Source organism: Drosophila bipectinata, chromosome 2R (genome assembly GCF_030179905.1).
Source record: "Drosophila bipectinata strain 14024-0381.07 chromosome 2R, DbipHiC1v2, whole genome shotgun sequence".
NCBI classification, from domain to species: Eukaryota; Metazoa; Arthropoda; class Insecta; order Diptera; family Drosophilidae; genus Drosophila; species Drosophila bipectinata.
This window is the reverse complement of record NC_091737.1, coordinates 12,244,508-12,270,264: the sequence shown is the minus strand read 5'-3', so window position 1 is coordinate 12,270,264 and position 25,757 is coordinate 12,244,508. Positions and strand designations below refer to the sequence as shown.

The following is a 25,757-nucleotide window of genomic DNA, read 5'->3' as shown; positions in this document are numbered from 1 at the left end:
CCATTATAATCTACTTTTGGTGGACTAACTTCTTACTAAATTATTTATAAATAGAGAAGTTCTGCTATCATTTAATGGGTTACCCTCCAATTAGAAGTGATATTGATCTATCTTTCAGCGCAATGCCACCAAAGTTTGTAGAACTCTTTGGGGGCAGCCCCGATTTATCAATGCCAGTCAAAAGTGATTGCGGAAAACACGTTTTTATTCGCACTCCTCTATCGCCAAGCACGTTTCTGAAACGCGACAAAAACTTTCCGCTGTTGACCCAAACAATGCCGATCAAGATAATCACACCGACCGAGTGCGACAAAAACAATCATCGATCGATCGATATCGAGACTAACAATAACAAGTTTGGATACATTATTATGTTGGTATTATGGCCTTGATATGGGCCTGGATGGATTTCCATAACGAGAAAGCCGATCTGGAGGCGACTAAATTCGACACAGTCGCCACAAATTCTTATCTGGCAAATGCAATTAGAGAACGACTTACATACACTTGGCTTTTGGTATTTATAGAGGCAATACCAAGAATTATATGTACACCATGGGGTGTACTATATGTACATATATCTTTTCATATACCTTTCATTCCCCTGCTATCACCCGTTGCCAGAGACTTTAGGCTGTGCTCTGAGGCCCACCGCCTCCCAGTCCGCCTCCTCCGTTCCATCTATTGACAATTCAATTAACGTTTTGAAATCATTTCCTGATAAGCGTCGCTGTTTTGGGGCAAAGCAACAAAACCACAGCAAGAACAAAATTAGGGAAACAGCACCCAATAACAGCACCCCTCCAAAAAAATGGTTAAATTAACTAATAAAACCAGAACCTTGGCAGGGGATAAGACCCGAGAAAGTTTCCAGCTAAATTCACAATTGAAATGTAGTTCAAGACTATGTTGATGCCCCAGTTCATCATCATTAAGTTTACTAGTTTATTCATATATTTTCTTAAAAACTCAGTTTAATTCCCATGTCTTCCGATGGAAACTTTTTCTTCTCCCCAAAGTAAGCAAAATCCCCGTGTTATCTGAATTTCATTGATGAATTACGTTTTTTTTTTTAAGAAAATAGGATTGTCTGTCTGCGGAAATGATATTTTCAGACATCATATAAGTTCGATAAGATTGCTTAGAGAATACTTCGAAGTAATGCGGGAATAGCCCGTAGGTTTCCTTTAGAGATCTGAATTTCATGATATTCCGTCACATATACTCGAATTTTCTTCGGTTTCCACTCGTGTATCTATGTCTAGGTACCATTGTACGGCAAGTCATTTATTAGAAGCACAATTGGTGGCGCCAATCAAAGTCGACACTATCAAAAAAAGCCCCATGCTAAGCCGCCATAAAAAACGCCGCTAATTTGGCCCTTGATTGCTCATTTATTTGCTTGGCACACGCTCAGTGCAATCATCGGCGATTCCCTGGCAAATATTAACCCCTTGATAATATTAACCTCTGCATTAGATATATTAAATTTGAGCCATCCTTCTAGGATTGGCTATAAAGGAAGCCTTCATGGGTCTTCCGGTCGGAGTCCTTTTCCAACGCTGAGTCAGAGAGGTCAAGGTTCATTTTGAGAGTTTTATAGTGGCTATAAAAAGTGATTTGTTTGGGAAAAGTTTTAATAATAAACATAATTATATCCCTCAAGTAAGTAGGCACTAAAACTGGAATTCAATCTTCTCCATCATTACGAGTGGAATTTTTTCGAGTTTACACTTTGCATATTCGAGTAGAGGTGAATGCGTTACGCGAATTTATGAAGAGGTTCAGGTGGTGGCAGAGATCTCTCAGATGCCTAGGGCATGAGAAATACTTGTGAGCAGCAAAATATAAATATAAAAAATACTTGAAGCGTCAAACAATTCAATCAACTCGAAACCTCGCGTCGAGCCTTGCGTCAACTCATGCCAAAATTATTTGCAAAAAAAGAAAAAAATGAGAAATATATAATTTTGTTGTTCATTTAGAACAAATAAGTAAATAGTCGCTGACTGCATAAAAAAAATGTGGAGGACAGGCAGACGGTTAAGGTGAAAAATTGCGGCAAACGGAACTTGGCGAAGACTTGGGTCGTTTCACGCCTCTGGAATTCAAGATATTTCAGTTATTTATTTCGGCACATTAACAAGCCAAACCGAGCCGGAGCCGGAGATGGGGACATCCCGCCATGGGCCATGGGCCATACTTCAAATTGATTGCCAAATAAATTAAAAGTGTAAAAAAAAAAAAATCCAGCAACAACGCCGGTGGCAGCAACACCGACAAGACCAAAAAAAAAAAACAAATAGCAGGAGAAACGTGTAAGAAACGGAGAACAGTATAATTTAATTAGCGGTTCGGTTGTTGGCATTTTATAATTATTTACTCGACATTTCCATTGTAGTTGGCCGTTTATTATTATTTTCTCTCTTTTTGGTAAATATTTTTTCAATCACCACTGATAACGCCAAACGACAATCGATTGAGGAGACTGATTCTTCCTCCTTTCTGTGGGGGGCATTTCCCATTTCTCATATTTTGATAAAATATTTGGCATAGTTTCGAATGGGCGTTGGCTGATATACAAGGGCTGGGCTGGGTACTGTCTGACTGACAAGTTTGTTGCTCTCTTCGGGCGATGAGTATGATATAACCATAAATAAAACACATTTAATAGTATTATCGAATATTTGCACACGCGTCAATACTTGCCCTGAAGGGCACTCCATACCAATATTTGACTTCCCCTTCCCGTTCTGTGTTTGACGTTGCCGTTGTGGTTGTCGGTGCAAATATCTAAATAAGTTTATCGAAACTGTTGCATTGAACGAGCACGAGTGTGATGAACCTGCCAGACACTCAAGGATCTCCAAATGACTAAGCTGGGATTGTGTCATCCCTTCGCAAGTTATAGAACTACTTACCATCAGGAGGTAAATAATCTTGGCATAGACCGTAAGCTGTGGTAACCTGAAAAATAAATCAAACACAGTGCTTAGAATTTTTTAAAAATTAAAATTCCTATAATGCATAAAATACTCCAATAATGCATTACTCCATAATGTGTCTGACTCAGAAACATATTTTAAAAACTAATTTGTTTCCAAGACAGGATTTCCCACATTCCAATTAAGTTTACTGTCAAGTTTGTTTATAAGATTTATTAAGCCACGGGAATTATGATGGCTAAAAGTTTACCAGTTCAAAATGAGGCACTCTTCAAGATTTATATTCCGAAGCATCCCATATGGGTTTGCTCAGAACATCAACTACATAATTTAAAGAGGTTTATTTTAGTTAAAGATTTATCGCGACTTGAACTCTAGTTGTTTCTGCCAAAAATAAAATCTCATATTTATCTTGGGAAGCCCCTCAAGCTTAAGCTTCAAAACGATTATAAAAACACTAATTGCTTTGTCAAAAATAGGTAATGTAGCTCCAAATTTATTATCAAAGTAACATCCGGTTACTAATCGTATTATTTAAACCTGGAAATTCCTTTTAAAAAATAAATTTAAGCTTGCAAAATTTCCCTGGATCTTAAATGCAGTTCCAGGCTGATAATTGAAACCACAAACCAAAACCCAACCCACACCAAAAACACATTTATGACAATCCAATATTATGTAGGGCATTGCGAATACCTGAGCTGGCAATTACCCGTAAATTATTGAGATTGAGCGACTTTTTGACATCACAAATGAGCAAGGACAGTGGCAGGAGTCGCACCATAAATTTGCACAAATTTATTATGCAATTAGTTAAAGACCTGCCCCCTCAGAGAGGGATATAGACCGACCCAAAATGAGGCTGTCAAGAGAAACCTTGAACGGTGAGTGGGTTACTTGCGAAATCCTTGCGATTTCCTACACTCATTCCCAAGGAAAGCCCTGAAAGTTTGCCAACTCGTGACCCACTTGAAGTCGTTTTTCCAATTTTCCATTTCCAATTTAATAGAACTTTATGTCCAATATAAAAGTGGCCACCAGCCGCCGATGTCTGCCCTTGGGCTTTCCGTAATAATTTGTGTCGTGAAGGCGATAGAATCCCGTAGGCAGATACGCCGGAATGCTGCTGTTCTCCAGCACAAAGTTTCGGATAGTAAAGCTGTCCTAAAGGGAAAATTTTTAAAGAAAATGTATCCCTCTAATCAGTGTAGTACATACTGGCTTAATGGGACACTTGTCTGCCAGGTTGCCGTACTTAAAGACGTTCCTCAGCCAGACCTTCATGAGGCTGGCCTGCATGAGTTCCCTCAGGGTCTTGCAGGTGTCAAAATCGTAGCTAAACAAGGTCTGGTAGCGATTGGTGGCGATATCTGGCAGTTGCATCAGGGTAATGGTGGTACGGAGTCCGTTCCTGAGGGTGCGATTCAGGTGAATGTCCATGTTGACCTCTCCCTTGGGGGTCAGCCATCCCCTGGTGCTCGAACAGAACTCGAAGCTGCACTCGACACTGACGTTGGTGAATCTACTCCGCAAAGCTTCGAAAAGAAAGGAAATACCTTAACCCAGTTGAAGCCGGAAAACCATTACTCACTGTAGGACTGACAAATGAGAAGAAACAGCAAAAGCAGCAGCAGCATTCTCCGGCGAATAAATATTTCTGAACTAATTCTGAAAGAATTGAGGTCGCTGAATTCGTAGCTCGTTAGTCAGGCTCGAGTAAGAACCTAATGGGCAGTTTTGGCAAATCAAATCAATCGGAAAATATTATTCACAACAATGTAAGCTGAATCATGAATGAAGACTAGCTCCCTACAATCCATGCTCTCCATAATCCAGTTCAGGTGGATAACTACGCGCACTTCAGACACCCCACGTTGGGCCATAAATCAATCAACAATCCATCATTCAATCAATCAGCTGGCCATCAATTAGTCAGTCTGTCAGTCCGTATCACACTCTGTCCAAATCACACAGCTCTCTGATCTGGATCTTGTGGGGCATTTGGTGCTTTCGGTACCGATCTGTCTACCACATAAAGATTCAAGTTCAGTGCGGTGGCTAACGTGCGAGCTAACCGTAAAATAAACTGAAAGTTGCGGCACGCCACATGTTGTTTGTTGTTTGTTGTTCAGAGTTCGGTGGTCAGTGGTCGGTGGTCGGTGGTCGGCCTGCTGGCCGCGTTGTTTGGCTAAGCGGCGTTTAATTGGAAACACAGTTGGGTGTTGGTTTTGACCGGTCCGCTGTCTTCATCGTGGGCCATCAACTTTCAGCAGCTCCGGACAGCTGATGGACGTGGACATTTGGATTCGTTCTCATCGCAACTCCTGTGGCTACCAGATAAACCCGTTCAAAAGTCGACCAGCCTGCTTCCAAAGCAGATTCAAATATTACGCATACGTCATGTGGTCTCTTAATTTTGGCCAGGGGGAAATGCTTTTTTTTTGTGCCATTTTCTACTCCCCCAAATACACTTTGATGAAATAAACTTAGGGAATCCATAAAAAAATGGGGGCTATATCCATTAAAAGTTGTCTTCCTTGATCATACGTCATGTTGGAAAAAGTGTATCGAGCATCTAGGTCATAGGTTTTTCAGCAAAGTGATGCACAATTAAAATACAAATTGTTTAAGGTATAGCTTTCAAGGATCGGATAGGAATTGCTTAAGATTCGCCCAAATTATAAGGGCTATACATGAAAATAATGGATTTCCCAAGGGGTACCCCCACAAAAATTTGAAAAATATCGATCGAAAATTTTGTTTTGAGATTTTGATGTAGAACGATGGGGAATCGAACTACAAATCGATCAAGGTATTCCTTTTAAGGATCTGATAAATATTGGGAAAGATATGGACAACTGAAGGGACTATATATGAAAATCCGGATTTCACAAGGGGTACCCCCAGAAAAATTTAAAAAATATCGATCGAAAATTTTGTTTTGGGATTTTGATGCAGAATGATAGGGAATTGAACTACAAATGGATCAAGGTTTTTTTTTAAGGATCGGATTAAAATCGGAAACGTTATCCCTATCGGAATGGGTCGAGTGCAAGTAGCCCATAGATAAAATACGTTACTATTATTACTATAATTTTTTTTCTCAGTACCAACTCTTTTACTTCCCCCCGCCGCTGCCTGGCTCCTGGCTTAATTGCTGAGCCGCGTGGAGCGTTTAATTGCAAATTATTCAAATGCCGACGCTGCCGCTGCCGTCGCAGCTGTCATTGCTGTCATAACCAGTCGGCGAAGCTGTCCCCTGGGCCTCCCGCCTCCTGTCGCCCCCCGAAAGTAGCACTCCCCCTCCCCGGCGTGGCTCCCATCCTGGCGAGCTTGCAATTATGTCTCGAATTAACACAGCAGCCACCACAGAGCGCCCCGCCACAAAATACAGCTCCCTCGGCAAATAACAGCAAGAAAATGTGTAAAAATATTCCCCAACTTTTCGCCGATGTTGTTGTCAGATGAAATTAGGCGTGAAATGTAGTTTGAACTTTTGTGGATATATATATATATTTTTTTTTTGTTAAACAGCATTCGCAAGTGTTCGCAAGTACTCTCCCATATGCTGGTGTTTGGAATTTTATGGTGGAACACGTGGACATAATGGTTGATCTTGGCGAGGGGCTGCCCCCATTAGAGGCTACTTTAATTGTTGCCAAGTACACTCGGACTGTATCAATATTTATATTCTTGAGTTGATAAAAGCCTATCGCTATCCGTTTAGTACTGACCACAGTCGGGGAACACGCCATGTTTAACTATATGATGGTAACTGCAATCCCGATAAACTTTACGGTCTTGCACAGTGGAATCAATAAAATGGAAATTGATTAAAAATAAGGGTCTTAAATGACCACATTACCATTTTCTACAGTCAAGTCCTATATAGAGTTTTAAGATATATAGTGTTTTTTTTGGGATTTCAGTGAATAGTTTGTGGGACCCACAGTGAGACAAGATATTGCAGCTGCCGGTTGGCAGCTTCTCAGGTTGCATTTATATGCAAATATCTAAAATTGTTTTCAATTTGCCACCGCCAAGCGCCTTGGCCATCGACATCACATTCCTTGGACCAACTTGCAGCTAATTTTATGGCTAATTGTCTGCCAGCCAGCCCGCCTCTTGTGGCAGTTGCAATGGTAGTTGCTCGTTGCTGCTGCTTGGCTGCTGGCCGCATTGATTGCTGATGAAGTTGTGATATTTGCGATAAAAAATGTATGTGATAAAAATTATTGAACAGGTAGGAATTTCTTAATTGTCAGAACGACCAGCCTGCCAGCCAGGCTGACTGGTTGGCTAGCTGGGGTGAATTAATTGTGGAAAACTCCATTTGACTTTACGCACAAGGACACCGGCAACCCAGCAACGGGAGCGACATTAGCGGCAAATGTCAAAGGCGTTGAAAGCTTTTAATTAACTTTATGCCAGGGTGTGGTTTTTTTCCAGCGAAAGATAATGCTGAACCAGTTCAACCCAGAATCGGAAGGAGGACACAGGAAGGAGCTGTTGGGTAAACAGTTTGGCAGTGACTACTCTCTAAATTCAAATGAATTTTTCCAACCTTGAGCAAACCTGTCGTAGGCTTGAACTTTTAACCCAAATATGTACATCAAACTGGGGAAGTTCCCAGACCTCGAAAGGGGGGAAAATTTCAAGCGAATTCTGATCCGTCTGGCCTTATTGGGAATTCAAGGAGTTCTAATATCTAAACACACACACACCCACTATAAATAATCGATCAAGTCGAGTGCAAACAGATTTCCGGGGAAACTGCGTGTTATCTGACGGATCACGAGGCTAAAACCGCCTCAAACCTCCGGTCTCTGGCTTAGCCCTTTTTCACACAAATACTATAGCTATATGTCTATTCCCCAGGGGCACCCACACTAGAGATCGGTCAACGATCGAGTCGAATCGAAAATGCGCAGTATTATGTCCGATTTACATTGGGGCGAGCATGGCATGAAATGTGATTGCCATTTTTATGAGCCACCAACTACTAAGTTGTGGCAATGGTAATGAGGATGGAGCTCCATAGCATTAGTGCTGTTTCTGATTACAAGTCTAGTTTAGTTGGCTGCTCAACGAACTTGACATAATGACAAGCCCCAGCCAGTTCCTGACGAATTACCCGAGGCTGGCTGTGGAGCTCAACTCAGCGGCGAGAGTGCTGGTCAAGATTTATGCAACAGTTCGATTGAATTGAATAATATGTTGCACCGCGTATGGATTACATCGGCGGGTTAATGGCATGATCAGAGTGGAAACCCGTTTAGCAAGTCGGTTGTAGAATATCTAGGGAAATGAGCTTTTCAACGGGTCTTGTCTTGAAAGTGAAAATGCAACTATCGGACATATCCGTTCTTAATTGAAAACTACTTTAAGATAAACATGTGATTACGACTATTAAATGGCATTTTTTGCCAACCTCAAACGATTCCCAGATCGTAAAAACCAAAACCATTCAATTCCCAACCCCAGCAAGTCATCCACATCATGAACGCCACTGGGAGGAGTGTCATTTAATAAAGTGAGTGCCAAGAGCCATGTAATCGAGGGGTCGAGTGGAGCAATCAATGGCATCTTAACAATTCTTGGCACTTACAGTTAGGACTGTGAACAGATGCAGTTCAATGTCAATGCAATCTGCGGGGGTGTCTCTCTACCCGACAACCGAGAGTGTCTGGCATACAGTATATCTAATAATTATTGGCGTCTAAATGCTTTGCCAGTAATTGCATTCAACATGTGCAAAATCTAATGGAAATGTTGTTTAATGAAGTAATTAAATGGCAATTGAACTCAGACTCTGGAGAGGGGGGATAACACATCATCGTGAAAGATAGTGCCTGCCTAAAAAAAAAATGTATCTTTCATTTAGCAAGTATTTAAACTGGTAATTACTGGCACAATTCTTAATTCTCTGGAATCCCAAGTATCGTTGATTCATGCCCATTTATTATTTGGGTAGCTTAGGTCAGTAATACCCCCTCAGTGGAATGCAAAATAAAGTAAAGTGAAAACGCTCGCCCGATAAAATACTTGACGCACGTTTTATTTTTAGTTAGTGTCTAGACCCTCCAGGTATTTTTGGTATTTAATCAATAAATATTGCCAATTGTTTGTTTATATTTATCAATATTACTTTTTTTTTTTGTTCGCCCGTCTGGCTGGCTGGATGGCTGACTGACTGGCCGGCTGGTTGGCTGGCCATTTACAAATACCAGTCAAGCGCAGAGAGTTGTGAAAATATTTTCCCATGCTGTTGGAATAACGCCCACAAACAAGTGCATCTCCGCCTCACTCCTTTCACTTGGCTTTCCCATGATTCTTCATCTAAAAAGAATCCTCCTGAAGAGCAGCCCACGTTTTTAAAAGAGCCAGAGCTGAGCTAAACTGAACTGAGCTGGGCATACAAATTGGCAAACACGCAACTCATGATCAAGTGCAATCTTTTTGACATTAATATGACAACGACAGCAGGAGAACACAGAACACATAACACAGAAGGCTCGAGGCAGGCAGGCAGTGACCAGTGGTGACCAGTGAACAAGTGGCGGTTTGCCAAGAAAAAATCAATTATGCGCACGCGGCACAAAAGCCAAAGCCGAAGCCACACCACACAAGTGACAACTGCGAATCCATCTACAACTCCCCATCTGCACAACTGCAGCTTGGAGTGCATCCGTCGGATTCCGCCATCTGATTGAGTATGCGACACAGGCAGCTCTCCAAAGTGGCGAACGCTGATGAATGTCTGTCAAATTGTTGACACGCCATGCAGACGCTATCTGGGGAGATGGTGAGTTGCAAAGACATTGCTGACATTGACACAATGCCCAAGGATTGGGGCATGCCATTTCAATGGGATTCTACTTATAGATACCCTGGAGGATATCCACTATAACTATACCCTTTTCTTATGCCCAATATACCCCTTGAAATTCATTTCAAGACAAACTCCTCTCTCGAAAGGCGACAAAGTTGCACCAAGTCTGCCACATTGTGATCATGATCATGATCGTAATCGGCATTGCCGGATGATCATTCGTGGAAATATTTTATGCCATTTAATTTCAGCCTCAGTGTCTGCCATCTAATTGAGTTGTTGGCCACTAGTGAGGAGCGGAGCGGAGAGTGCCAAGTACTGGGGATGGCTGGCAAATATTTATCGGCATATTAATGCAGCATATTTCAAATGCAAAGACTCGACTTTGCATCTGACTGACTTACTTCCTCAGTGAGCGGCTCCCAAACATGTTTATGCAATTTTCCCCGCCACGGCAGCTCTCTTCGGTCTCTTCCAGTCTTCTCTCTCCGGTCTCCGGTCTTTAGTCTTCAGTCTGTGGTCTTCGGACTCCTATGGCTTGTCTTATCAAATGATTTTATTTATGCTATGGGCGCGCATGTGTGCGATAATTGGATTATTTACTTTCGCGGCTTAGCAGGAGTAGTGGTGGTATGAAGAAAAAAAAATAGCCAGTTGTGGAAAATTGTCGAGTTTTCGCTTTCCATTAAGTTGACCCAACGTAGACGCCCCTTTGAACGAGACACGTAGTTTCCAAAGCCTCTTAAAAAATATCTCAAAAATACTGTCAAAATTGATTGGGTAATGTAATCGAAATATTGAGCACAAACTTTAGATAACAATGTTGGCTTAAATTTAATTTTTGGTAACCAGCAATTGAGGTAGTTTACTAAATAATTGATAATTAAATTTAAAAATAAATTGGCCTGGCTAAATGGTTAATAACTGACTTGACATTCCTTGACGGCAGCCACCAATCACTTGGACTTCCTCTACTTCAGACACAAAAAAAAAAGAACTCCCACACAACTCAGGTGGTGCTCCAGTGTCTGCTCCCGTTCTTGCTCCCGCTGTCTGATGTTTTTAGCCAAGTTTGTAACAACACCCAGATGGCTACCAGGCCAAGTCGACGGTTTGGCATTAATATGTATGAGTGGTGTCAGGAGGCAATGCCACAACGCGTTTATCAAACATTTGAAACATGCGTCGGCTCCTCCTCCGTCCCAGACCACCCTCGTCCCAGGCCCCGGCCTCGTTTAGCCCCCTGCCCCTCCTGCCCTCCTGGCCAGGTTGGTTGACCCAATTAGCCGAGCATTATAAAGTCGTAAAGCATATTGCGCGACGTGAGCGGGGCGGGCCGGGACGGAGCTGGGGAATTAGCAAATAGTCAGGCCCCCACCACCTCGGCCCAAAACCCCAGACCGAGATACAGATATAGATAGTTGGACAGAGATAGATACATAAAATACGAATGAGATAGATAGATAGTTGGGTGGCAACCACTCCAACATCCCCGTTAAATATGCAGGCGAAATTCGAGTGAAATCATAAATCACAAATCACTTAGCCAAACACATTTTTGGTAGCAGGACAGGGCGGGCTCCCAGGTCGAGGCGGGGGCGACTGCCAATGGTCATGTTTTGTGCGATAATATTGACAAATTGTGCAAACATTCGCACACAATTAATAAACGCCGCACAGCCGGCGGAGCTCGCCGAAATCAACACACCACAAAACAAAAAAGTGGAATTAATATGAAAATTTATAAAAGACACAAACGGCGGCAGACATTTTCCGCCCACGTGCTACAGACGCGTGTTCGCATTTTGCAGAAAGACACAAAAAAGGCAAAGAGGCCACTGCCAACAAAGACAATGCCCAAACGGAGCCAAAACAAAGAGTCAGGGGGACATGACAACATAATTCAGAATCAGGGAGGCCGCACGGCGCTACCTAAAAATAAAAAAAAGACTCAAGAATGTCGCCAAGTGTCAGGGGGACAATGGAGTCGTTATAAGACACTGTTGGAGATATATTTATTATGAAAAGATTTAACCAGATTTTTTCATAAACACTTCCACTGTACTACCCTGAAGAATGCATCCCATCGAGAATCAAGAGTCCAGGCACGTAAAAAGCGCCCACACAGGATACTGACTGACACTGAATTGGAATCAGGGAATCAGGGAGCATTTGCAGACATGAGCTTGCAACTTTTGTGTCGATTGAGTGACCAAAGATCCCCCACCATCCTTTCAACATTCTGCTGGGGGGTTTTGATTGATGATTGCAGTTAGTAATGCGCCGATGGGCCTTTGAAGTCGCTCTCCATTCTGGCCCTTGGCCAGCTCTCGACTTTCGATTTCGCACTAAAGTCGGAAATTTTATGCCGGCATAACTCTGGCTACCAGTGTCTCAATAAGCGGCTTAGTGGCCCAGGAAGCCCAGCGAAGTTGTGTTGACAAATCAATTAAATGCGAAATTTAAAGGCGCACACAGTAGCACCCAAGAGCCGAAAGGCCCACCAACCATTCACATGCAAAAAACTAAAAGCAAAGTGGAGCTAACCATTGCCCGTTCCCCCGGGCTAGAATCGGACAAAAACCCGGTCCAGCAAAGTCCAAGAAAAGTTGTCGACGCTTATCGAAAACATTGATCCGACCGGGCAAATCGTAAAGTGTGAAAACAAATTGCTAAGAGGCCCCCAAGGGGACCAAGAACTCGATTGTGGGTTGGAGGCAGGAGGTTGGTGGGAGACTCATTGCAGACGTCAGATAATTGCACTCGATTTGTAATTCAAGATTAAGGGCAGACAGCTCGTCCGTTTTTCCGTTTTTGCACTTAATTTATGTTCAGATCGTTGCCTTTGGACCGGGTCTTTGCCTTTGTTTCTCCCCCCCTTGAATATCCAGCCCGATAATCGCCTAAAATGTGGGCCATGAGTTAAGTGATTATGTAAATTTGGTTCCCTCTCTCACTCCGATGACCAGGTGGGCCAACCAGGTACATATAACCTTCAATTGGTAATTGTCGAAATGAAAGGTCGAGATTGATGGCCAATTTCGGGGAGTTAGCGAAAGTATCTGTAATTCTTAACAACTCAAGAGGAGAGACTTGAATTTCACCTTAAAAACTATTAATAAATTTACGTTTTTTCGACAATACTTACATCGTATTTACTTGACCTCATTTTACCCATTTATTTTGCATCTAATTTGCATTCGTATTTCGTCTACGCTTCTTTGTTAAATTTTAATCCAAGCGAACATTTATTTGATTATTTTATTGTTATTTGTGATAATTATTGATAATTTTGAACACTTTGAAATTGCGTTTGATTTAAGCACTTAATGAATTCCGTAATTGGTATTAATATTTAATATATGTCAGTTGGACAGTCTTTTAAAATAGTTTTTTCCCTTTTTTTTAAGCATTTTTTTTCATTTGGTGCTGGTTGGGGCTGTAACTGCTGGCATTAAAGTGAAGCCGAAAATATTACTCATACGACACGTGGCACGTGAAAAGCAGCAGCTGACTGACTGAAACTGAAACCGAAACCGAAAATGAAGCCACGACGAGGAAAGCCCTAAGTAGCGAATGGAATGGCACACACACACACTCATACACACACACACGAAATACGGCAAACGGAATACGGAATTCGGAAAAACGAAATACACGGAATACAGGCCAAAAGCAGGAAATCAAAAACGATTCCGATAAACCAGGCTGACTGTTACTTTCAGCTGTGGCCCAGCACAAGACTGTTTACGATTTGCGATTTACGGCCCATGCTGGCTGCCACCTTAATGTCCTCTTCGTTCTCTCTACTATAACCTTTTTGGATTTAGGGGGTTTGGGGCTTTGGGGCCTGTGTTTGTGTTTGACTTTGGGCTTGAGCTTAGGTTTTGGGGCCCGACACGTTTCGCCGTGTTGTTTGCGGGAAAAATCGTTAGGCCAGAACGCCAGAGTGGCAGAATGGCAGAGCAGCAGCGAAAAGCCAAAAACTGCACGAAAACAGACCAACATAGAGCACTGAGAAAAAATCTACTGCTATTGAAAAAAAGGATAAGAATAAAAATGATATAAAACTCTTATAGTGGTCTTCAAAGAACTATTTTCTAATAATTTAATATTTAGTTAAAATCATATATTTTTCTCTCAGTGAAGGGGGACAGCAGCAGCCACGTGAAAAATGCCGGAAACAGAAATCGATTTGCAGCAGAAAGAAGAAGGCCCCCAAAAAGAGGGGCGCGTTGTGGGCGGTGGGTAGGTAGGTAGGTAGGTCGGTCGCTTGATGGGGTGGTAAGGCAGTGGCGGAGTGCCTTTTAGTATTCAAAGTGGTGTGTTATGCACTCTGAGGTCACACTATAGCCAGCTATGTGCTAGAATCTTTAAATTCAAGTTCTCGCTCGTTACACCAAATTATGTCACACACACTTTGGCTCTTTGGGCAACGCACTAAAGTAGGCAACAATTGCGGCTTAACGCGAAAAACAACACTAGTTTCCGGTTAACAAAAAATATGATTTTGTTGCTTTTGATTTGGATAATTTTTTTCGATTTTTTTTTTTGTGAGCAGTCACCCGACTTTGTGTGCCTCTGGTGCTGTGACTGCTGCTGCTGCTGCTACTGCTGCTGCTGCACGACGCGCTGAAAATTCACGTAACAATTGATTTGTGTGTCAAAAATGTCACAAGTGTCAAAAATGCGTGGAAGAGGAAGCACCAGCAGCAGCACTGCCAAGCTGCGCTTTTAGAGAGAAAGGGAGAACTCGCGAGCGAGAATGTCAATTCTCGCATGCAATGGCCTGATTGTAAGAGAGTCCTGGTTGCGCCGCTGCGCACAGAGAAACTACTTTCTAAGAGAAAGCCAACAACACGTGTGTGTCCTGCCGAAGAGAAATTCTAAAAACTAAAGTCTTACTTTCAAGCTAATCAAAAGCTAAGCTTTAAGGATAATGTCAGAGATTCTTAAAGTGATCGAGAACAAGATCCTTTTGATTCAAAATTCTTAAAATATCTTTAAGAAAAAACCAAATATATACCGTTCACTAAAACCAGGCTTTACTGTATTCATATTTTTCCACCTATTTATGAATCACTTGGCCATCCCCCGGAAGGCGAAAATGGGAAACCCATACGTTAAGTCCTTTGAAGGGGGGGACTAAGCCAAAAGGTGGTTCGTTTTTCGTCTACGAATGTTCCTTGAGATCCTGCCTAAACGGCTTAAAAGGCTCAAATGAACACACAAAGTCTTTAAAAGGAAAAACGTTTTTCTTGGCCACTTCACAGTAGAAATATCACCCCAAAAAAAAAGCAACCTCAAAGGGTGGCCAACAAGGTGTTAAGCCCGCACACACACACACTGCAATAAATATTTATGGCTTGTATATTAAAAATTGGCATAATTAATACATTTTGGAATGTGTTATCTTATTTTATGACTTTTTAAATATCATTTTTATGTTTGTTTATTTATTATGTTATTGTTTATTTATTTTTAATTAATTAAAACTCGAACAGGCTTATAACGGATATAATGAATTTTCGATTCGGATTGCGAGTCGCGACTCTTGCGGTTTGTTACGTTTTGTTGTTGCGAACCCAACTAAATGTTGCGATGCGAAACTGGCCGACCAGGCCGATATGTCGCTGCTACGGCCGCTGCCTCGGTCGCTGCCTCTGCCACAGTCGCCGCGGTGTTGACTGAAGCAGAGCAATGGTTTTCTTCTTATTGGAACAAATACTCTAGAGACTTTGAGACCGGCCAGTTTGCCTTCCGCAGTCGCGAGGCGGATGGGGGTGGCGGTGGGGAGCTCACCACTTGAGGCTAATAACAAGCATAAGACGAAGAAGAAGAAGAAGAACAGAAGCAGCAGCAACAACAACAACAACAACAACCGCAATGAGAGCGACTTGATTGCAACAGGAGCCGCCGCCAGTTGAGAAAGCTTTGTGGCAGCGAAGTCGACAGCGCTGCTATAGCCTGTAGCCTCTCTTGGCCAATTTACTCTTTTTAAGATGTTGCGGAAGCAAAAATCGAGAAACAGAGAAAGTCAGAGAAACGGAGAGATATATATTTGCGACCTGCATAACGGTCTATGCATGTGAAATCGCATGCGATATCCACAGTTACTCTTAGGTTGGCAAAGGAGAGATAAAACGTTTCCAAAGGGATGATTTTCAACTGACCAGTAAACATTTTTGGTTAGTTTTGGGAAAATAATGAGACCATCAACAGGATACGAAAAGCTATAAAAAGCTCTACGATTTGAATTTAAAAGAGGGTAATAAAATAAAGCATAATATTATGAATTTAAAGCTTTGAAATGGGCTTAGATGGGGTTTTATTTAAATCCTTTATTTTTAAACTACTTCTAAAAAGTAATTCTATGCAACATTTATTAAATATTCATAATAATTCTTAAATTTTAAATAAATTTCCATCTTTGAGATCTGGCCACGTTAATTTCAAAGCATAGGGGTTGATTATGCTCCCAGTTTTTCAGCTCTCGCATGCGATAAATGCACCACGCACACCACCATACTATCTCCCAAACACACACATAGGCAAAAATAAAATCACATGTTAAACAACAACAGGTTTGAGTTGGACAAGGCACTGAATGTTGCATGAACCGAGCAACATGTTGCAGAGTCACTGTGAGCTGGCAAGCAGTTGGCATTGGACGAGTTAATGAATTTTTTTTTTGGCCAGGATCAAGGACGGCTTTAGAGAGGGGGGGGGGGGATCGTTTCGTCATTACCCACATGCGGCTGATTACTCACGCGATGTGTCCACCAAGAACACGCAATCCAATCGCATCGGGATGCGATTCCTGACAATGGCACCTTCTGCGATCATGGGTCGCGGTAATCGGTTAGCGCAGTGTTTTGTGCTGCACATATTGTGATATATTGACAGCATTAAGGCAGCGATAGTCGCGCTTCATTAATCATAGATCCTTACAGGCTGACGCCTATTAATTTGAACGCCATGGAACAAAACAGCTTCTCTTTGGGCTATCGTTAATGGTGTGAACACGCCACAAGTAACAAATTGCAAAATAGTATACACTGTAAGAAATATTTAAGGCTAAGGATCAGGAGGATCAGATCTCAGATAAGTAGAGACGCCACATTTTCTTACAGTGTCCTGTCAGAGGGAGAAAGCCTACAGAATCCGAGTGAAAGGGAGAGCAATAGCCACCCGCTCTAGACAAAAGACAAAGCAAACCGAAGGACAAGAGCCGAAAGCAACCGGCGAAAAGAGAATCGTAAAAAAAAGTTACACGCCTGCGCAGCGGGTGGCGCTCAGATGTAATAAAAATACACTAGTAGTGGTAAGAGGTTATGGGGCATGATAGCATACTCACATATCGAAGCTTTCGATCAAATGGCCTATCAGATGGCCAAGACCCAGGCTCACTCCCCAGTGTCTCTGTGTTGAAAAATTCATTTTAATAAGCGCCCGTAAAATCAAGCGCGCAATATCTGAGCAATAAATAAATGACAATTATGAATTGTTCCCCGACACAAGTCGAAGAAACCCTTTTTCCAGGCTCCACACCACCAGGTGGACCAGCTGGAGGATCCCAAGGCGCCCGTTGTGCTATGTGGAATTTAATTCTGGCGCTCACTGTGCGGGGCTGTCATCGTGCCAGAGCATTAATTTGTTGTTTATCGCACCTTGTTAAAAACCTATCTTGGCCGAAGGAAAGATGAGATTCGATGGAAATGCCATTGGAATTCCGCAGTTCCTTAAAAACCAGAGAAAGCCTTAAAAACAAAGGAAATTATCAGAGAGACGATTTAATGATTGATAAATAAACAATGAAATGTTTTTAATTTTCGTTTTCAAGCCATAAATATATAAAGCCAATATTACTCAAAAACTTATTTAAATAAAACCAGCTATTTATATTTTTTGTACAAGGCTGTCTTATTTTTAATTTACTGCAGTAGCTAAAAATAGATAATATATTTATGAGCAAACAAAGAATAATATTCTTTCTATATTTAAGTGGTCTTTGGGGTTTGGTTTTATGGCCAAAGATAAACACGTTTGATAACAATCTATTCGGGTTTTTATACTTTTTTTTTATAATTTTCCATGCCCAGAAATTTTTAAGCCATTATCTTTCTTGGAAATCTGTCATTAGACATTCCAATTGCGTATCTTATCTGACAGTTGTCTAAAAAAAATGTAAGCAAAACCCGATTTTGTTTTCTATTCATAATTCCAAATTAAACTTTGCCCCCAAATCTCGATTATTAATAAAAAAAAAAAAGTACGCAGAGCTATGATACTTATCATGGACAGCACACAAAACGCTTTGCTATTTATTTACACAACAAATTCCGCCAGCTACTCCACTCATTTTTTTATAAATTAAATTTTGCTTTTATTTTGCAATAACGCGTACCAAAAATGTCAGAGACTTTTTTAACCCAGAAGAAAAAAATGGCCAAAAACGTTGATTAACTTGGGAGCAAGATCAAGTAGACGGTAATCGAATATACTCTATGAAATAGAATTTCTATGGGTCTAGTTTTTATATTGTAAAATCTTCTATATATTTTAGAAAACAGTTTAAAAATTTCCGAAGTCAAAACTTCAAAAGGTAACCACTTTCCCTATAACCTTTTCTCTTCATTATTTTCTTAGAGTATTGAAATCAACGCCTTGAAACTATTATATCTCTTAGTGGTTTTTTTTTTCAAATACTATGCGTATTTAATTTTTTTCTCTTAGCTATATCTGTATTTTTCATATTTTCTGTACAAGTTTATAGCGTGGCCTGTTGATTTATGCAAATTATTAAACGTTTTCTAATAACTCATTATGCCGCGTAAACAACGCGCCGCATGACTTGACAGTCCTCAGATACAGAGACACCGAAAGAGACAGACATAGCTGGTTAGAAAGAGAGTGCTATATCAAAAAATCAAAGACCGAAGTAGAGGTAGTCTCAGAGTTCCATTTCCATTACAGCTTCAATTGAGGTGGCAGCCAGGTGAGGTGGTGCAGGTGGGGCAGGACGGTCAAAACTACTGTTGCGTCTTTTTAGTGGAAACTTTTTTGTTTTCTAACACTCGGTGATATTGTTTCTTCAGTTTTTTTTTTTTTGTTGTTATTGTTGTTTTTCCTCTATTAGCTGTCAGTTTTCGCATCTGTCTACCGGCTGAGTGGCAAAGTTTCATAGATGTCACCTCTTTATACACTAGCTAAGGGTATAGTAGTAGACCTACTAGACCTGAAATATGGAAGGGATATCGAAGGTTCTTAACCTCCAGGATACTTTCATCCTGAACATCTTCTGGTGCAATATTAAAAAAAGTACCGTAAGTAGTAAGTTTGTAGATATGCTATTAATTTCACAGAGTGCCATAACTTGCATAATTCTTGGCCAATCAATGAATTTCATACCTTCCCGATCTCAGAACTTGGAGTACTTTAATTCCCAATTCAAATTTGGCCAATTTAAATTTGACCTATTTTTTGAAAATTTTTGAAGGGGTAACATAATGATTTTGGCCAAAAATTGACCAAAAATTTTACTCTTCGATTTTTCAAAAATTTGGATGCAGCTCGAAGGGCACTGAAGCTCTGATTCTTAAATGGTATTCCGTTTCGAGATCGGTTGTAATATCACTGAAATGTTGGCTAAAAAGTGACTAAAAAAGTTTTATTTTTAGCCACTTTTTTCTTAACTTGGCAAATTAGGATTTCTGCCTCAATATCTTTTGGGGAAATATCCATAACTTTGTTAATTCTAATCCGATTGACGATTGTCATACCTTCCCAACTATAGAACTTTGAGTACTATTATTTTCAATCAAAAACTGAACTAGTAAAATTTGACCCCTTTTTTCAAAATTTTCCAAGTGACATCAAGATTTTGTCAAAAAATCGACCCAAAATTTTAAATCTTAATTATCATGATATTTGGACGCAGATCGAAAGATATTAAAGCTCTGATTCATAAATGGTATTCCTTTTCCAAATCGCATATAAAATGAAATATTGAAAAAAAGGTTCAAGAAAAGGTTCTAACATTCAGATCCTATTGCAATTGGAACTGCCAATACTTTATACTACTTTTCTCAACTTGATAAAAATATGCTCTCCTCATATAAACCTTATATCTGCAAGGGTATATGAGTTTCGACTCCTCACGAAGTTGGGCTTTCCTTTCTTGTTTGGCAAGCAAATATGTTTCCATTCGTTTTATTTTATTTTTTTCTGCCTGGTAATTAGGTAAATATTTTTCCTGCCTGGGGGTATTTCCATTTGCATAGATTTCAGCTCAACGTCTATTGGATTTTTCTTGACCCAACATGGTTGCGTTGACCGATCGCAAAGCTTTTACTTTTATGTTTAAACTTTGAGCCCATGGGGTTACCAAAGGTCGCTGCCAGGATGGAGGAAAAGTGACTGGGATGCGTCTGTGAAATCCATAAAATTCGAATGCTATTAAAATGCGTTACAAAACCGAAAGAGAGTCGTTAGAAAATTCCACATGGCCATGCGAAAAAATTCCATAAATTTTGTAGAAACTAGCTAAACACAACCACCATTTAAGGTAGTAATCATTTGGTTTTCTCACAGACTATTTGATAATCTTTACATAATTTGGTGACAGACAAATAATAACTATTTTATGAAAGGGAATTTTTTTAAGACATTCAAGGAGAGTTGAAAAAGATCTGAATATATCACGTGAGTAAAGAGTGGCCCACTAAATATTGAGAGCAGACCTCCAAAAAGCATCTTAAACAAACTAAACCCAAACTGAGCTCACCTCGGGTAACACCACATAACAAAGTCATAACAACAAGTGCAACAGTCAGTCAAGAACCACAAGTCAAATCATTTGACCAACATGGAGTTAAAGTCAGACTCAGATGCAGCCGCAGATGGAGATGAAGATGAAGAGATGCAAATGCAGACACATTCGTGGGGCCAACTATTTGCATTTGCATTTTAGCACTTCAACAAGGTCCGACTCACTCAGATAAAGTATGGAGGGGATATGGTAATAGAAGTCGGAACGGGGCAAGGGAAGTGGGTGGTTTAGTGCTTGGTGTTTGCACTGATTGCGCATGCAGAGTCACAGATTCGGGCTTAGACTGTTGTCCGCTGAAAAGGCTGCCATGGCGGGAAAGCGGGAAAAGCGGCCAAGTGGTACTGCCACCTGGCCAACGGGCCCAACAATCGACTCTCGTTGCTGGGCTTTTCATATGGCTTAATTCTCGACCCCGCCCACAGCAGAACAAACGAGATTGGTTGCACCTAGAAAAAAAACTCACTTTAATGCCAAAACTATACTAATATTTTTTACTTTCCTTTTAAAAACGAATTCAATATTAAATCTCTGTGTAGATTTTGTTCACCTGTTGAAGCTTGTGTGTGTGTGTGTGGGTTGCCTTAGCGCGTATCTAATTACAAGCCGGGGAAAAAGTGCAAAAAAATACAAATACAAAAATATCCAGGATAGAAGAGAGATATAAGCAGAGTCAGGCGCTGATTTCAAAGATAAATTGCCGACGACAACAGCCCGATGACTCGGCGGGGACTTGCACTTGGACTTGGAGCCATCCGGTGATGGATGTATTTTGTATTTATGCGCTGCTGCAGCGATGCCAACGCCGACGCTAGTCAAAATAAACAACAGTTTATTGGCATTGCCTCAACTTGCCTCAACTTCTGCCCCCTTAGACTCCACACACATCTCCCCCTCACAATTCAGTTCAGCGCTCCACTGGAGTCGTGGCATTTTCATTGTTTAACAACATTTTGCCGTCGTGGAAGGTGTCGGTTTTAGGTCCACCCAGAACCCAGAACACAGAACGCAGAACCCAGTAACTCCTCCCGACCATGTCCTAGAAATACATACTTTTAGCGGAATTTTTATGAGGAAGCGATTTTTATGCCCGACTCCTCAAAGAGCACTCCACTGAGGAAGAGTAGTCCTCAACTCCTAGAAAGTGAGTGACTGGCCCTTTCCGAAATGGGCGACATTTGATTTATGTTCCAGTTTGACCGACGCACTTTGTCAGACTTTGTCGGAGATTTTCCACTTTTTAGTGCATGTCTGGAAGGTGGGAAAATTCTCTTGACAGATTAACTATCTGTCTCTGGAAGGAGCTTGCTTAAAAGAGCATCCCGTACGTACCAGTCTTTGTATCAGATATATATGCAAAATAAATATTTATAGTTATAACTTTTTGTTGGCCTTGAAGCCGTGAGCAAATCCCCGGCATTACCTTTACTTAAGCCCTCATTCCAATATCGCCCCCTCAAGCTGAATCCGAAGGAGAGACTTCCTCACATAATTCATCAACGGACAAGAACAGCAGCGCGAACAATCGCTGGGGGAATGCATATTGAAACAAAAAATTAAAAACTACACTTGACCTCAGCAGTCGTCTGTCCATGGATCCATGGGTCCGTTGGTCCGTCACTTCCACCGCGAAGGCTGACCAATGCTCAAGTGCCTTTTTACATGGGACTCTCTACGCACTGGGAGATGGAAGATGGGAACTCAGAACTGGACTGAGATCGAATGGGTTGGAATGGGATTCGTTAAGTAAACATGCCACGCTACGACGCGTTCCTAAAAACCTGGCTATGGACCCATTTTCATTTCCATTCCTTTGGAACCCCAGCTCAGTTCATTACGATGTTCGAGTTTGACTTCATCATGACCGTCGTTGTTGGTCATCAGCATCGACAGATTGTGTCGGCTTCGCTTTGCATCTTTTGTTCATTTTAGTTTAAATATTGCCTACCTCCACTCCGTTGCCCCTACCATCATCCGGCTGTCCGACTGTCCGTGTGTCCGCCTGAACGTCGGCTTGTCCGCAGAAGGAGAGCCCAAGTCCCAGCTGCCAATAGTGCATAGCATTTCATGCACTTTTCATCTTTTTCAATCAATGTGGCGGTGTGCACTCCACTCCACTTCTACTTTTGAGCACGGACTTGGCACTGGAGTTGGCCTTAACTGGACAGCGGAGTCAGCCACCGAAGGAGCTGGCTTCCAGGCGATAAACAGAGTATTTCTCCTTCGAGGGCGCTAGTTGTGGCTCAGAAAAGGCTTTGCCACACTGAGATTGAAACTATTTACCTGCTCTTGTGTAAAGTCTTTTTAAAATAATATATTCTATAAGTATTTCTTTACGTGTAAGCCCTATTTCTCAATTTAGCTGGATATGTGTGTTTTGTTTGGTTTCCCCGTCCCACCATTTACTTTTGTGGCTCAATATTTTTGTTAAATGTTTCAAGAGCGCGTAAATTAATCTCGAACTTAATTGCTTTTCATATTTTGTTTTCGGTCTCCGTCCCAAGTCCCCAGTGGTTATAAATATCGTTACTCTATTTTTAGTGGCAGTTACTTTAAACTGTCATTGTTGAAAGCAATGCCTTGCGGCTAATTAAGTTGTTAGCAAGAGACTAGACTTTTGATTGCTTATTTAGGGCTTCCGAATGCGGTAGAGTTTACTGAGAATAGGCCATCTTATCTGGCCTAAATTCCTGGAGATTCATTCTCCAAAAAAACCCCACATCTTATGCAAAAATGCTGTTGTCTTTCGACTTGGGCGGAAATGCTGTGCAAAATTTACTATCCCGTCAAAGCGGAAAAAAATGTGGAGAATAAAAATAAAGTGAGACAAAACCTCTAGTCGCGGCTAAAAGTGAGGCAAGACCCACTGCCAGTCCAGGTCCAGATCCAAGACCAAGACCCACTCCCCATAGTCCAGTCCAGAACGATCCGTCGATCTCGACGCGCGCACGATAACAAGATTAGAAAATAAGATTTATCTCATAGATTGATAGATTCGATTACACGCAGCGGCCGCCTGCAAGTCCAGCTTTGGATGCAGCTCCAGCGGCGACTGGGGCGGGCGCTTGTGCGGCGTGTAATTACAACAAAAGCAACAGCCAAACAGCCAAATAGCCAAACAGCTAGACAACAACAACTAACAGCTAACAGCGAGCAGAGCAGGCAAGAACAAAACGAGCTGCCCCACCACAAAGGCGGCACAGTGGCAGGAATTAGGGAGATTTTTGGTTAAATTTATTACAATGTAAGGAGAGATTTTAGAGATATATAATCTTCTAAAAAATTATAATGCCAGAATGTAGAGTAAGTCCTTATAACTTAAAGTTGCAGCTAGTAGATGCCATCTCTATAGAATCCTACCTACAATAGGGCACTTCCTAAAACATGTTTGGGTTTTTAAGAAATTAAATTGATTATGATTTTAGGAACTATGATTATCAATTATTCAAAATATATTTAGTAAAAGTAACCTTTAAAAGGATTCTAAGAAACTTTGTTCCATTTCTTTCTAAATTATTCAAAACTTCCAAAAAGTTCTCAAAACCTTTATAACCACTATGCCCGTTTCGGCTGTGGGTAAAGTCTTTTCTCTCCCTGGCGTTTTAATGGACTTTTAACTGGTTTTTGGAGCCTGGCCGCCTGCCTGCCTGCCGCAGTGCCTACCCCCGCCCCATCTCCCCAGCCAGCCTTTGCAGCCAGAAGCTTTGGCTACAGCTGCACCTGCAACCTGCAACTGGCAGCCTGCAGCCTGCAACAACTACGGGGCCTGGTTCGAGATCTCGGATCTGGGATCTCGGATCTCGCCTCTCGCCGGGCGTTGCATATTTACTAATTTAATAATTCAAAAGCATTTAAATTCCTAATCATATCCAGCAAAGCGACCGCCGCCGCCTGCGTCTGGATTAGCCGACCATGCTCCGAGGAGGAGCATCCGAGGACCTGGCTTTATCTCCCCCCCCAATCCCCTGCACCATTACCAAATCCATAGACGCTACCCGAGGCCATGCGAAATGAATCGCCTGCCGCAATTTGTGAAAATTTCTCACCATTTTCATGGCCAAGTGGTGCGGTGGTGCAGTAGTGGAGTGGTGCGGGGTGCGTTAGATTTCCACTTTACTGTCTATGCAATTTGTTGGCTAACTAGATGGCTATCGCTGCCCAGTTGGAGCTGCTCCGATGGTAGTTGTTCTGGGTGTTTCTTGGGCCTGCCGCTGTGCTTTCTTGTTCCACCACTCCGCTCCGGTATTTCTGGGCCTTTTTTTTTTGTGGCTATTACCACTTGTATTTTATGCATCGCATGGCGTTAGTGTTTTGCGTCTTATTAGACTCTAATTGCACTGATAGTTGGCTGCACTTTGAGTTCCCGAGGGCGACCAAGGGGGGAACGAGTCGGAATTTCGGTTAAGGGGCCCTGATCATCGATCAAAAGGGTTTTTCCGGCCTCATCGAGGTAACCTTCAATTATGGTCGAAATAAGCCGCTAGTTGGCCCAGTTGGGAGAGTTTCAAAGCCAATTAAGCGGAACCACTTAAAGTTTTCAGAACAACAGATTGGTTGTAAGATTTGAATACTTTTAGAATTGCCAAAAATAAAAATTATTTACCATTTATTACCATTTTTTTAGTATGCATTTTAGTAAATTTTAAGCCACAAATATAACAGCCACCATTTTAATTAAATATCCTTATGTTTATGGCTCAATTCTACTGACCCACTTTAACGACAAACAGCGCCAGTTGGTCTGCCTCTGTCCACCAACCAACAAGGATATAAACCATTATTTTTTTTGGGTAGGTGGGTGCAGGTTGTTATATTCCATTCTGGCGTCAGCTATTCTTACGCAATGCACTTGCCGTCAAATGAAAGAACATGGCAAACAAACCGGCGGCAATCTCATTGACGCCAATCCAGGCCCACCAACGACGTCATAGTTTTAGTTACAGACTTATAGACGTAGTCACAGTCGCTTAGTCATATCCCCAAAGTCCTGGGGCCAAGGCTGGCGTCACTGTGCCGGTTTATGCATTATGTATTCAAAATATTTGAGGTCAACTTGAGGCAATACCAGCCACCTACTTTGCCTCCTTCGAGACATTCAAGACCTCATCAGGCCCGTTTCTGTTCCGCCCACTTTTCACCATAAAAAATTCAA

At 41.6% G+C, this 25,757-nt stretch overlaps 2 protein-coding genes across 3 annotated transcripts in view; both read right to left on the bottom strand.

Annotated features, from left to right (window-relative positions):
• Positions 1-13,347, bottom strand: part of ths (thisbe) — a 50,814-nt gene extending 37,467 nt beyond the window's left edge. The window contains exons 1-2 of one of the 2 annotated variants that reach the window (XM_043210623.2): positions 12,926-13,347; positions 2,922-2,967 (exon numbers count right to left, since the gene is read on the bottom strand). In XM_043210623.2, the coding sequence (XP_043066558.1) occupies positions 2,922-2,967; positions 12,926-12,927 (48 nt within the window). In that variant the 5' untranslated portion in view covers positions 12,928-13,347. Of the gene's footprint in view, positions 1-2,921; positions 2,968-10,181; positions 10,223-12,925 lie in introns of those variants that run through there. The other variant, XM_070278278.1, reaches the window with a different exon arrangement.
• Positions 3,948-4,582, bottom strand: LOC108132843 (uncharacterized). The gene is made up of 3 exons (XM_043211079.1): positions 4,537-4,582; positions 4,164-4,480; positions 3,948-4,109 (listed from the first exon to the last, which is right to left on the bottom strand). The coding sequence occupies exons 1-3, from the start codon at positions 4,580-4,582 to the stop codon at positions 3,948-3,950; spliced, it is 525 nt and encodes a 174-aa protein (XP_043067014.1).
• Positions 13,348-25,757: the final 12,410 nt, after the last annotated feature.

Coding starts and splice junctions, on each gene's coding strand:
- LOC108132843 (XM_043211079.1), bottom strand. CDS start 4,582: ATGCTGCTGCTGCTTTTGCTGTTTCTTCTCATTTGTCAGTCCTACA. Junction 4,481..4,536: donor TCTCATTTGTCAGTCCTACA/GTGAGTAATGGT, acceptor TTCTTTTCGAAG/CTTTGCGGAGTAGATTCACC. Junction 4,110..4,163: donor ACAAGTGTCCCATTAAGCCA/GTATGTACTACA, acceptor TTTTCCCTTTAG/GACAGCTTTACTATCCGAAA.